Below are 13,954 nucleotides of genomic sequence, written 5' to 3' on the forward strand. Positions count from 1 at the left end.
GAGAGACATAACAAAGCATAAAACTGCAGAAAGACAAAAAACTAGCACCATGCTGGGTCTTTTTCATGTTGCTTTTTCCCCCCTTTTGGGAAAAGATAGGCAAAGCAAAGCACCAGCTGAGAGTTTTGGAGGTTGGATGTGGGGGTGGTGCGGTAGGGAGGTGGGCTGGGGTGGAGATAGATGGAGAGTGAGTGTATAAGAAAGCAGGGTGGGGGTGCAGCCTCTCCCTTTCTCCCTCTACTCTCTTTTCCCTCAGTGTCTCACTTCTCTCGCCGTTTCGTGCAGATTTGCCGTGAGCTGAACAAGGGGGAAGAAAGAGCAGGAAAAAGGAAGAGAAGGGCAAGAAAGACAAGGAAAACAGGATGGCTGAGGTGTTTCTGAAACTAAACCTGGGTAATTAGGTGCTACGCTGGAAAGGGAGAAAAAAAATTGAGGTTGGTAGAAGAGGGCGGAAGAAGAGGAGGTTATTTCCGAAAAGCAAAGGAGTAACAGTGTTGTAGAGAGGCAAGGGAGGGGAGAAAGAAGAAACTAGTACATAGAGTGCTGAAACTTATAAGCATTCCGGATAAACAGTTACAAAGAAGTTAAAAGAAAAAAGAAGCAAAAACAGAGACGAGGGAAGATTGCATCCGGAGCTGACAGGTGAAACTCGGCTATCCAGGATGGACAAAGTAGAGCGAGTGATGAAGATGGTAAAGAGGATGTCACCAAGGAAGAAGAGGAGGGAAGGAGGGGGAGGAAGGGCAGGAGGACCAGGAGAGCTGGAGAGCCCAGATACCCTGTGTGATGAACTCTGTCGTTTCAGCCTCTGCATTAGCGGTGAGAAGCTGCATCTCAAAGTTGTGTGTGTATATGTGTTTGTGTGTGTGTGCGCATACGCGCAAAGTTTGATGTTGTTGAAGAGTGATGTGAGTGATATAGTGCTAGTGTGTTTCACAGAAATGCCTGCATTGTTTCTCTCTGTACTAGTGGCTTTGTTTACAACGTATGGGTTGGCTGCCTTTCTTATTAGATAACAGCAGAGCATATTTGTGAGCTCTCTGGCTGGCATGTCAGAATATATATAATATCAAGTGTTTCCTCGATGCAGCTGCTGTGGCTGGCAGATTGCAACACTGATGTGAAACATAGTGATTTGCAGACACCAGTGTGTGTATCTGTGTGTTGGTCTGAAGTGTTTGGTAAAGGAAAGATGTTTTCATTTCTGAGTAAAAAATGAAAAGCAGTATCTGTACTAGAAGGAAAAAAATGGTCAGATTACCTTAATTGGTTTCTGCACTCGTCTGAATAATGACTGTAACAGTGTATTTTAGTGATGCAGAGGTTAAAACTCTGATAGCAACATGTTAACAAAAAAGAAAAGAACGTTTTCTGACTGTGTTTTTTTGTTTTGTTGGACTTAGTTGTAATACTACATTTAGTCATGGTAAGCAAAAACCATTTCAGCAGTAAATGGATATGTTTTAAAGGCAAACAATTTCCCTTTCACAAGTTTGACCTGTGCATTGCATTTGAACAGTAAACTTGTTTCTGTATCCGCGGTTGGAAACCCTTTCTTCTAATATAGTGTTGGATCAGTAGTTCCTCTATAACTGAAAGGAAGTGTCGAAATGTTTGAGTTATTTTTCTTCTCCAGAGATGTTGGACTCTTCGTCTTGTTTTTGTGACTCTGTTTTCCAGTGTTGTCTGCTACTCCATTCAGTTAATGAGTTACCGCTACTGTTTAATTAGCTCTGAGCTGGCTAGTGGTGATGCTACAGCTTGTTGTCTACCTCATGTTCTTCAAAGACTTTGTAGAGAGTTTCACAGAGGGTTCTCTTTTTAATGCAATTTTGGGATGTTTTTTTCTTGCTTTGATTGTAAACAAACATTAACAAGAGGGAAAATGAGTGCGGTAGGCAAAAGTCAATATAGAGAAAAAGCCTAAGCGGTTTAAGATGTGTGAGAGAGGGAAAATATGAGTGTGCATATTTTCTTCTTGAGCCTCACATATCCCTTCTCAGAACAATATGTCTAATCACTCAGCAGATACTACAGCAGCCTGACTTCAAACGCCATCAAACGACCATCAGAGAACCAAACATTACACTGCAGGCTGAGAAAGGTCACTTTCAAAACAAGAGAGAACTCGGGAATATCAAGGCAAACATCCCCCTCTGTTCTAGCGCAGTAGATTATGTTTTCTTCTTCTTTCAGCCAGCATACTCCATTTGCTGAATACTTTCATCACATCTTACAGCAACAGGAGAACAATGAAATGTTTAGTATGCCTAGTATGAATTGCAAACAAGTGGGTCTGATCAAGGGATTGCTTCACCAATAATAATGATGTATAACAGAAATTTCCGTCCTCCAACGAGAAATTGGTATGTGCCCTTTTTTGCATTTAAATTCCCTTGTGTGCTTTCAATCCCACTGAGTGTTCTTCAATCCCTGTTGTACCCGTCCTCAGCCAGCAAACCAAAAAATTGTCCAGCTGTTTATTACTGCTTGTAAACCACACTGGCTGGTTGCCAACCACTAAAAAATACCCTGATAAAATGCGAACAAAAAGATTGGTTAAAAGGTCCATTAAAGCTTTACACACAATCTGTTCAAATAAGCTCAATAAGCTGGTTTATATCGTGACTCAAAGATAGATAGACAAATAGATAGATACTTGGGATATATGCAAAATAAAAATAGTACAGTCTACAATAAACAACAAACATTTAACAAAGTTAAAGTGCCACAGGAATTATACTGGGAGAAAATGTATGCATACAACAGTAATACAAAAACAACAAAGAAAAGAAAAAAAAACTAAGCAAAAATAAGACTGATAAATAAGAGAGTAGTGCAAATTGCATTAATAAATTATATATACACTATTAATCCAAGAAGAAACAGCATCATGAAGGTATATTCGAAAAACACGTGTAAATATGCCTGACATGTGATCAACTGTCACAGAACGAGTAGTTATTATACTGATTAATACAGCTTTATAGAGTAAAGCAGCAAATGACAGAAATGTGATACAAAGCTGTTCCTTTTAAATTTGAGGTAAACTTGCTGTTGTTGATATTTAAAAGGGATCTTTAACAAAATGCAGGTTGTTACACAGTTTTCAAATAAATTTGAAGTCAAGTATTTAGAAAGAGTTTTTAATTAAAAATAATCCAACTTATGTTAGTTAGGGTTAAGCACATGGATAAATATATAGTTAGGCATAACATGGGAGTTTGGATACTGTAGATATGATCATGAAAATTAACCTTAAGAATCTTCAACTATTAGTATGTGTTTTGTGGGATTTTGCTTTTAAAAAAAAGTAAATAAAGCATATTCAAAGTCTTTGTTTCAGAACCAGAACAGTTTGCTAAAACTAGATCTTACTGGGATATTTAAAAGAATCAGATGTGTTAAATTGAGATAGTGTGAAACTGTAATCCATCCTCCCACCTACTTTTATTCTAAAACTCTTTCAGAATTGGTTCGTGCATGTGTGTGTTCTGGAACCTAAATATACTCCCGAGCTGCTGAGCCTCTGTATTATTTTCATGCGAGGACATTTTCATCTCTAATCTGCATATTATAATTGTGCCTGATGCAGTGAAATGATCAGTTCCACAGTGAAACTCTCGCCGAACTCCTGCAGCTGTGGACATATATACTGCAAACTAGATGTGTTACTGCGGTGGGAAATTGCCATTAGCTTGCAGACATATCCCACTCGAACTCAAACCAATCATCTATCAAACCATCAGGTTTGCTGGATATATAGATAAAATAATCCTCCTGCACATTTCGGATTGCAGGCATGTTCGCACACTACAAGAACACATTTTAGCGTGACTCTGTGAGCATTTCAATTTGCTAAAAAGAGACTGAAGGAGCATAAAATGTCCCTGCATTAACAAAATCCCAAAGTCAGACTACAGTGGAGTATTATATCCCTCTACACAACAAATACTTTTCTTTTTTTCAAAAAGCCATCTCAGAGCTGGTTGGACTAAGTAGTATACAAACCATATCTTGCTTTATTGTTTCTTTGTAAAGCATGGTATTACCTCTAGAGTACTACTGTGATCAAGTTGTTTGGGGATAAAAAAGAAAGCAAAGTACTTTGGTAAAATTTGTTAGGCTTGGTGAAAACACAATACTTTTACAATGGCCAGAAAATTGTGAAATCAACTGAATTCAGTCCAATACATGAATAAATCAACTCATTATATTTATACTGTACATTAGGATTTGAAAACAGTTTGGAAGTGCACATCAGTGTAACCAGTGTTAAGAAAGCTGTTGCTGATTTCTAGCGTGGGGTGTACTTTTTTGTATGTGTAGAAGGTAGAGCTGTTACATGTCAAAGTGTCCTTGGGATTTCTGAAGCCGAAATTGCCTTCAAGGCATCCATCACTGGGAAGCTTTAAGTGCGTAGAATAAATCTCTCTATAATTTTGTGTGACTGTGTGAATTTTAATTATATTGTGACGTGCTGGATTTGTAATGTAAAATATATACTACAAAAGCATTTTATCCATTCCAGTTTAACTCCGACTGTGAAGGTTTTTGACAAAGAAAAAAAAAAGTCACTTTTAGGCTATTTTACTAGATAAATTAATGCTGTCCTGCATTAAGAGTCAAGTTGGCAGCAAACAACTGTCACTTTAGAAGGCCCCTTTTCATTCTTACCATCATATTTCTGTTACAAAATAATGAATCTGGCAGGTGACTGTGGGGATAAAGTTGTGAACAGATATTGGATTCCTAGGTCATTTACAATTACTCATGTGACTGAAAGGCCTTTTAACTAGGGAAAAATAAGACTGAATGCATATCAAAAGGAATGCAGATCGAGAGGGAAATCAGTCTGTTTGACCTCCTAAGACCCGAACTCTTCCATGGCATGCATTTTTAATTTATCTTTGATATTTGGGCATATTGGGACCCGATGAATGTAAAAACAAAGAATTACCAGATTTTTCTTTTACCTGATTTTTGTTTCTAAGAAAAATGAGAGCCACATATGAGGATATTTGTTTAAAATTTTGATAGAACAGTAGCAGTATAATGTCCTCATAAGTGGATATCAGGCCCTTGTAGAGCAAAATTTAGTATTTTGGTCTAAATAACCCAAAATGTGATGTCCATTTATGTGGACGCCAGGTCCTAGGAGGTTAAAGCTGATCTCAAAAGAAGAACAGGTTAAATAGCATGAAGAATGGGCTACGTTAGACTTTAAAGAGAAGGGTTATAATCTAATGTCCCTGTACAGAAATAACAGATCACAGCAAACACAGGATTTATGTAATAGTGCAGTTGATGATACTTGACATAAAAACCTTCTCCTATATAAAATCATACTGATAACATTGCACCACCTTAGTCAAACAGAAATACATTTCCAATCTACTTTCAATGATGACATATGAACCCTGCTTCTGGGTCCAAACTACTCTGCGTTTAATAAGGCTGTTGTCTTTTTAACGTGTTTTAATGCTTTGTATCTTGCTCTGTTTAATCTGAACAAGCCCCTAAAAACAGTCAGTGATTACTGTCTTGTGATATTTGATTGGGTCAGAAAATAATCACTCTGAGGCTAACAAACATTTGGAATGGCTACATGAAGCTAAAAATCAGAGATTGCAATGCATAACATGCAGCAGTATATGAATGATCGTGGATGTGGATAGATAATCTCAGTTGTTCTGCTGATTAAAGTTTGGTCCATTTACAGCATCTTTGTCATGCGATTGCATTTGTCTCTAATTATCAGGAACCCTCATGTTAACTTTTATCGACGGGAAAAACGTTAGCGTTCATCCTCCAGCTTCACTGTGCTCAAGTTTTTATATTATCCTAACCATAGCTCTGTAGCTAGCCACCACGTAGCACACCATTATATGCCAGCTAGCCCAACTTTAGTAATCTTACAAACATCGCTGCTTTTTAGTTTTCTGTCTTCATTTATGTCTGAAGTGATAGCAGAGCTGTATCTTTATTTTGTATTTTTCAGAAATGCCTCAGTCAGGACATGGTGTCAACAGCTAATGACATTTTATTATAAAGTAGAACTTTAAAAAAAAAAGAAAGAAGCTAGAGCTGTTTTAAGTATGTGTAAAATGTGATTTGGCTTTTGTAGGAGTCTATATTTAAACATCCTAATTATTTTTTACATAGTACAGAAATCTCTTTTTAAACCAACAGTAAGGAATTATAATGTTTCTATGTTGTTTTATCACTGCTTACACGGGGTATTTTTGGTGTTAAAAATAAATAACTGATATGACTTTGTTCATATTTTATTTCTTTTAGAACTCATTTCTTTCACAGTCAGTTTAAGGACCTGTTTTATATAAGCAAACTTAAATAGCTGGACTAAAATATATTTTTGAAATGTATTGATTTTTCTATGGTGCTACTATTGTAATTTCTGTTGTAATTATTATGCTAGCTTTGGTATTTGTTAATGAAATAACAGACATGTGAAAAGAAAGTTTTCACAGGACTCTATGTAAAAATGAACTGCACTCTTACTCTTTCCCTTACCCTTACTGAGGGTAAGTAGCAGAAAAGTGCTGCTAGTCAAATACACTGGATTAATTGATCATTAGCCAATTCAACAATGTCTATAAAAGCAGAAGTTTGCGCTGTTTGCTTCTTTGTATTGCTTCCTCAGAATGCAGGTGAACAATGACACACTTCAAAGAAATGGAGGTTGAGGCATATTTACCACTAGGTCAGACCATGCAATGCTCAGAGAAATTGCAAAAAACCCAAAGTCAGACTCCAAAGGCTTCAGTTAGCATGATAAGAGTTCATGACAATAAAATTAGACTAATGGGACTAAAACATGCATGGCTTATTTGGAAGGGCTGCCAAGAGAAAGTCTCCTCTCACTAAAAAGAAAGCATATAATGGCTTATGTTTGTAAAGTGGCTTCTGAACAAACCATAAGACATCTAGAACAATGTCCTTTGGATAGATGTGGAGATCTCTGACAATAGTGCACAGTGCCACGTTTAAAAAAACCAATCACGGCACATCACCATCAATATTTCATGCTAATTGTCGAGCACTGTGGTGTGGGGGTGAGGAATTGAACTTGTTTTACAGTCATTTAGACTTTGGAGTTATTGACCTGAGCATGGACTCATCTGTATAACAAAGACTCAAATCTGAGCCCATATGCCTGGCATCTAAAGCTTGGCTGAAACTGGTAACATGTTCAGCAAGGCAACAGGATCTAAAGTACACAGCAAATCTACAACTGATTGGCTAAAAAGCAAATCAGTCCAAGATCTGGACCAGATCTCAACCCAATTGAAAGGCTGTAGCAGACCTTAAGAGCTACATAAATGTATGTCCTCAATCCTCAGTAAACTGAGGTAAGATTTCTCCACAACAGAGACTAATAAAGTTGTACAGCAACTTATTGCTTCAGGTTATTGTTGCTAAAGGTGATCCTACACCCTCTCCCGCTCTCACAGGACTCCATATAGCCCTGGGAAAATGTGGGGGTTTTTTTTTCAGACCAATGCTCTTCTCCATGCACCATGCAAGTAGATGAAGTTGTGCCAGAAAGTTACTTTTTCCCCCCTATTTCCCTATTTAATTCATTATTGGCAAATTCAGCCACTTATTGTCTGACATCAGTCACGGTTTTTGTTAACTTTTTTACTGTTACCTTCATTTATAGACATCCTAACAGCCAGAACAATAAGTCTTCAACTGGATATCGATTTTCTGCTATTCTGATATTGCTGTCTACATCAGAAGACTCAGCAAGAATTGGCACTCGCCACCAGAGACCTAAAATGGCTTGTCTACATTGTTAGTGCTATAATCAGTAAGTTTTTTAAGTTGGATTTACAGTGTAGAAGTGGAAAAAAAATCTCTAAAAATCAATGCAAATTATCATTAAAAAGAATCCAGGGTGCAACATTCTTAAACATGTCATTGCATTTATTTTGAGGGGCTATATTTGCAGCTGAAGTGACCCACTTTTGCCTAAGGGATCAACAAGGCTCATCATACCATCTTACTTATCTCTTTGGCTACAGCAAGACTGATAGCAGTGTTATCATATCATCTCACCAGAGAGAAAACAGCACAGTTTAACGTGAGAGTGCTTACCAAGTGATGTGACAGTGATGATAAAGGTGCATCCAAAATGGTTATCCCTGAAAAATAAATAATTTAACATCAACCTGTTATCTGATGTGACTAATAGCTGCTGGACTGATTGGGACATGTCATCTTATTTAAACTTTAAACTTTAAAATTATAGACATAATGCTGTCATTTTTATGTGATATACTAAACGATTTAAATTGTCTTATGTGCAAATGTTGGTTTCTAGTATTTTAAAACATGTTAATACAATTCTATTAAATACTCTACCCAAATTGAATTGGAAAAAATAGAGTTTTTATTGCCTGAAAACAAACAATCAAACAAACAAAAGAATCCAAAATTATCACAAAAAAATTGAACACATGGTAGCAATAACAAGCAAAACAGACACTTAGACAAAGGAAAAGACAAGACTATAATGAGGGCAGTGCACAGAATCACAAATCATGTGAAGGAACCAGAGCAATACAGATGAGTAGACTAGTAAAGGTAAAATAAGAAATAACAGACAATCACCAAAGAGCAGTTAACAAGTTGACAGAGACAGGGGAACAAAGACGAACAAAGGCACTAACAAAAAGACAAGACTGAGCGATGCAAACATGAAAACACTGAGCACTAGAAACAGAGGAATGAATAATAACATTAATTCAATTCAGTTTTATTTATATAGCACCAAATCACATGCCTGGAACGCCTCCTGGGTGAGGTGTTCCAGACATGTCCCACCGGGAGGAGGCTCCAGGGCAGACCCAGGACACACTGGAGAGATTATATCTCTCGGCTGGCCTGGGAACGCCTTGGTATTCCCCCGGACAAGCTGGAGGAGGTGGCTGGGGAGAGGGAGGTCTGGGCCTCTTTGCTTAGGCTGCTGCCCCCGCGACCCGACCCCGGACAAAGCGGATGACGATGGATGGATGGATGGATGGATGGATGGATAGCACCAAATCACAACAGCAGTCACCTAAATACATTTTATATTGTAAGGAATACAGAGAAAAGCCCATAAATTAAACGAGTCCCTATGAGCAAGCACTGTTTGGTTGACTTTTTGGTCCATTTTCTGTTTTCTAGAACTTATCCAGATTCAGGTTGTAATGTTCCAGACAGAAGACTGTTTTAGAACTTCAGTTTCTGTGTGGTAAGTTTGGAGAGGTTTTTTTCTTTTGATATCTTTGTTTTTGGACCAGTTTATAGAAGGAAGACATTTGCAGTCTTGGTTAGTTTTCTTTTTGCTCAATCTAAGTTGCCCAGCTGGCTAACCAGGAAGAATAAGCTGAGATTTGGGTGTCCTGCCCATCTGAAGGTGGAGTTTGCACAGTTTAGGAATGTGTGAGTTTAGGAATAATGTGGCGGCCTATTGGACGTGTACTTTGGAGCAATTTATACTATAATTGCTGACGGTCTTAGAATGTGTTTTTAAGTTTGTTTTTTTTGGTGAGTTTATTTTGATAATGTGTGTGTGTCATCTCTTTCTTAGTTTCTTTCTTTTTTCTTTCCCTTTTTCTTTTATTTATTCACTGCCAGCCATAAATATATACTACTGGAAGCAATATTTTAAATAAAAGAATCCCTGCGTTATTCCACCCATGATATCAGATATTGTGACTGCCATGTCTTTGGCTGAACTCACAAGATACATTTAGTAGCTAAACTTAGGTGTTAAATCTCTATTTTCTTTTTTCTCTCCCATCTCTCTACCCTCAGCACTCCTTTTTCTCATTCCTTTGGTTTTCTTTCATCACTTGCTTCCTGTTTCATATACTTTTCCCTCAATCTCTCGTTCTGTTTCAGTCACTGGTACTACAGCCGTGTGTGGGTGGATATTTAATTCCTTCCTCTCTCTTCCCCCAGAACTTTCTAACCTTATATCACTGACTGGATATCCATGTGTAATGTTTTCTGCTTCTTTCTGCTGCTTTGTTTTGCTTTAATTTTAAAACTGATCATGAAAACATGTGTTTTATGAAAAGTATGAACATTGCGATTTCAAGATAAAAGTAAGACCTGTTTATGTATGGCTTGGAAATAGTGGTGCTGGTTAAAAAAGGAGGCAGAACTGGAAGTGGCATGGTGGAAGATGCTGAGTTTTTCACTGGGAGTGACTGGAAGGACAAGATTAGAAATTAGTATAGTTTGCATGGTTTGGAGACAAAGTTAAAGATGTTTTGAGTGGGTGTAGTGAAGAAGATTATACCGAGGAGCGGTGTGACTATGGTGGGGCAAGATGGATGCAGGTGATTCAGTGTGCTGACCTCTAAATGGAGCAAGCAAAAGAAAAAGTGAACATTATGTGATAATGTAATAATGATAACATAATTAATGTACTATTTTTTATCTATGTTTGTGTATGAATACATAGATTAAAATAATGTAATTAGGCCACTATCAGTTAGCTTCAGTTATATGTGGTGTTCCTAAAAGCATCGCTTTCTGGAAAATTAACATAGGAAATGGCCTGAAATTGGTTCTTTTTCTTTTTGATTTGTTAGAGTTAACTAGTCACAGTTTAAGTATTTTTCCTATTTAAGTCTGATTCGTGTCTACTATATTCCAAATGAATGAAATATGTTGGCCCAGTTTTTGTGGACGTTCTGGGAGTAGACCTATAGTTATTTAGGTTTGCCAAAAATCCCAATATTCAGTGTTACTGCATTACCTACTATTACCTAGTAATGCATATAATTCTCATCTTCAAGAAATTAAAGTAGCATTGGAATTCCAAAATGACTCTATATAATACCAGTGAATGTTGTTTCTGCTTCTTTTAAACCCTCTCCATAACTTCTAGCTGACTACAGAAAAGGCCACTTGCCAGGATAGTTACTTGAGAAGGCTGATCCGAACAGGGCAGCTCACAAGAAAAGAGAAATAGGGAACAAAAGAGGTGCTTTTTTTATACATATATATAACGCAGCCAGTTGACTCAGCACACTCTGAAAACAAAATTGGTAATTTGCTTCCACACAGAATTCTCTGGGTCGGGAGGTTGATTGGCTGGTAGACACCCATGACAGAATTGGGAAAAACATTCCAAGCATCACTAACCAATGACCTGTGCGTCAGACTGGAGAGGCCAGTTTAATGTAATCTCTGTGCAGGAATTAAGAATAATATTATTAAATAAAGGAAGATTTCAACCAAAGATACAGTCTGTATTAATTTCCATTGTAGGGTACTAAAGAAACAGACCTTGGGGCTAAAGTGGCCTGATTCCCATGTAGACCAGTTATCCACTGAAAATATCATAAAATTAAACACTAAAATCCTATATTTCATTATTTTATAATTTCAGAATGTACATTATTTCTAGCCAGACCACAAGAGGACCTGCACCCTCTGGTAATGACAATCTGTGTAAAAGGTCATTTACAGGAAAAATGTTGGATGATTTAAAATGTGAAAGGAACAACATTGTACATGAAAAAAACAAACAAACCCTGAAATGAAACCAGCATTTAACACAGTTCCTCCGCTATTAGTTTAAAGTGCTATTCGATGTTGGAATTAGTACCTTGCCTGTTTGTCAGTCATCCTGGTGCTGTTTAGCTACTTCTAGTGTATTTCTATAGCATCCTTTCAGTAAGTGATCTTAAACTTTTTGTAGATCTTTTCATGTTAAATTCCTATCCTCAACGTATCTGGGCTTGTTCACAACCTGTTAGTCGTGAATTCTCCATCCTAGGTTTGAGCTTCATGACAACTGAAAAGATTGGACAAGACAAATCATTTAAGGAACTGGAGGATTTTGACATGAACATAAAGCATAAATACCATTCTAAATATCTATTTATGTATTTGCTTACATGTCAAAAATAAGGTTGTAATACTATTTCAAAATGACGTTTTAGGTTGACATTAGATTAAGGTTCTTGATATGCCAAGCAGTGCACAGACAGCATTTAGACACAGTGCTGCTATGGAATGTGGCACTACAGAAGTATAAATATTTCACTTTAAACCTGAAGGAGAGCAAGTTGTTTAGAGGACAAAGGGGCAAGGTAGAATGAAATTCTGCATCAGCAGTATCTTATTATATCCTCCTAAACCCTCCAGTTCAATCTCTATCTTCCTCTTCCAGAAGTACATATAAGCTACAGTTACACACACATGCCCACAAGTTTTTAAAGCCAAGGCCTACAGCACATGCCACCCCGTCCACCTTTAAATTTAGCTGACTATTAAAAACATGACAGCTAGATTCACTTACAACTGACATTGACTTGCATAGTTTTAATGCACAACACACAACACAAGCACAGGAAGCCATCCAAATGTACAGAGTCAGAGAGAGATCAGCAGCATAGCAGAAGAAAAGGGAACTGTCTCTTTTCTGTTCCAACTTTGATCTACCGCGGGGAAAGAACAGCATTCAAGAGTTTTCTGCCATTGCTGCGAGGAGAAAAAAAAATCCCCCTCTCCTTCTAACTGTCTTTCTGCTTGATGCTATTTGGAGCATGAGGAACATCATGTGTTCTGTTAGAGCTTTCACATCTGCACATACTGTCATTGACAAGAAACTTGTGCTGTCTGATTTACTTTTAACTTCCTCGAATGGATTGGAATCCATAATTTATTATTTTATTTTTGGTTTTTTAGCATCTATTTATTTTTTTGTTGTAAAAGTTGCAACATTTTGAGTTTTTTTGCAGCTTTTGTGAAAGTTAAGCCTTGCTCTCGGTGTCAGTCTGAAAGAAGAGAATGCACAAGGTGCTTTTCCAAGTGGGTATATCATTTTTAAAGCTTAGTGTCAGGCTGGAACATTTTGATTTTTTATGAGCTAAAAATCAATGCAGGAATCCCTAAAAAGTAGTGGAATGACATAAAAACTGAAACCATACAGTTTAGAAAAGTCTTACCTTTTATTGAAAAAAGAAAAAAAAAAGAAATTCTTTTAATATGTCATCTCTTTTATTCTAATTCATAATCTTGTTTATGAGGTAGTATAGGTGGGTAGTCTTGATATCCATTTATATATGGTAATGCTAAAAAAAAACCACCAACAAAAACAACAACAACAACAACAACAACAACAACAACAATAATAATAATAATAATAATAATAATAATAACGTTAATATTAGTAATGTCTCAGTAAACTACTAAATATAAGTATCTGTTTTGTCAGCATTGTAATCAATGTTTAATGTCTCATACATAGGGCTGAAAGTTAGGGACACTGCTCATGAGTAATATATTATGTTGTGACATTTTTTGCAAGGATTGAGAAAAGTGCTCTAAAGAGTGCTGCATATTATGTGACTAGAAGATGCAAGTAAACTCTAACTGACACTCAGTGATCAAGGTGAGGAATATGAGCGAACACTGCACAAGGAATTTATAATGAGAAGTCTGAATTTATAATGTATGTTTGACATTTCAAGAACTGCACTAAACATTACACTACAAATTTGGGTAAAGAGACCATAGAGTGTTTTAACTCATTCTTTAGACACTGTGAGTCTTGTTTAAATAAACCCCAGCTGTTTAAAGAGGTTATGGTGGTTCTTCCCATCATGTAATTATAGAATCTGATTTGTTTTTGGTCCCAGTTTCCATTCATTTCTTATCATTTCCATAAATAAAATGCACCATTAGTGCCCTCAACCACATTAGCCCTCAATCAAATCTGAACAGCAAGCATTTGATATTCACTGATAAAATCATCAGACAGGTCCTGACTTTTTTTGAAATAACTTTTTTTTTTTAGAAGGATGTCTATGAAGGGGCAGCACAGTGGCATTTAGCACTGTTGCCTCACAGCAAGAAGGTCCTGAGTTAAGCTCCCCCATCAGGCTGGGGCCTTTCTATGTGGAGAACATGCACAACCTCA

General features: G+C 37.0%; 1 protein-coding gene across 1 annotated transcript in view; it reads left to right on the forward strand.

Annotated features, from left to right (window-relative positions):
* The first annotated feature begins 662 nt into the window (after window positions 1-662).
* Window positions 663-13,954, forward strand: part of grip2b (glutamate receptor interacting protein 2b) — a 162,835-nt gene continuing 149,543 nt past the window's right edge. Inside the window, exon 1 of the mRNA XM_005724734.1 lies at window positions 663-819. Within this exon, the coding sequence (XP_005724791.1) occupies window positions 663-819 (157 nt within the window). The remainder of the gene's footprint in view (window positions 820-13,954) is intronic.

Source organism: Pundamilia nyererei, unplaced genomic scaffold (assembly GCF_000239375.1).
Source record: "Pundamilia nyererei isolate P.nyererei 1_Seehausen unplaced genomic scaffold, PunNye1.0 scaffold00012, whole genome shotgun sequence".
In the NCBI taxonomy this organism is placed as follows: domain Eukaryota; kingdom Metazoa; phylum Chordata; class Actinopteri; order Cichliformes; family Cichlidae; genus Pundamilia; species Pundamilia nyererei.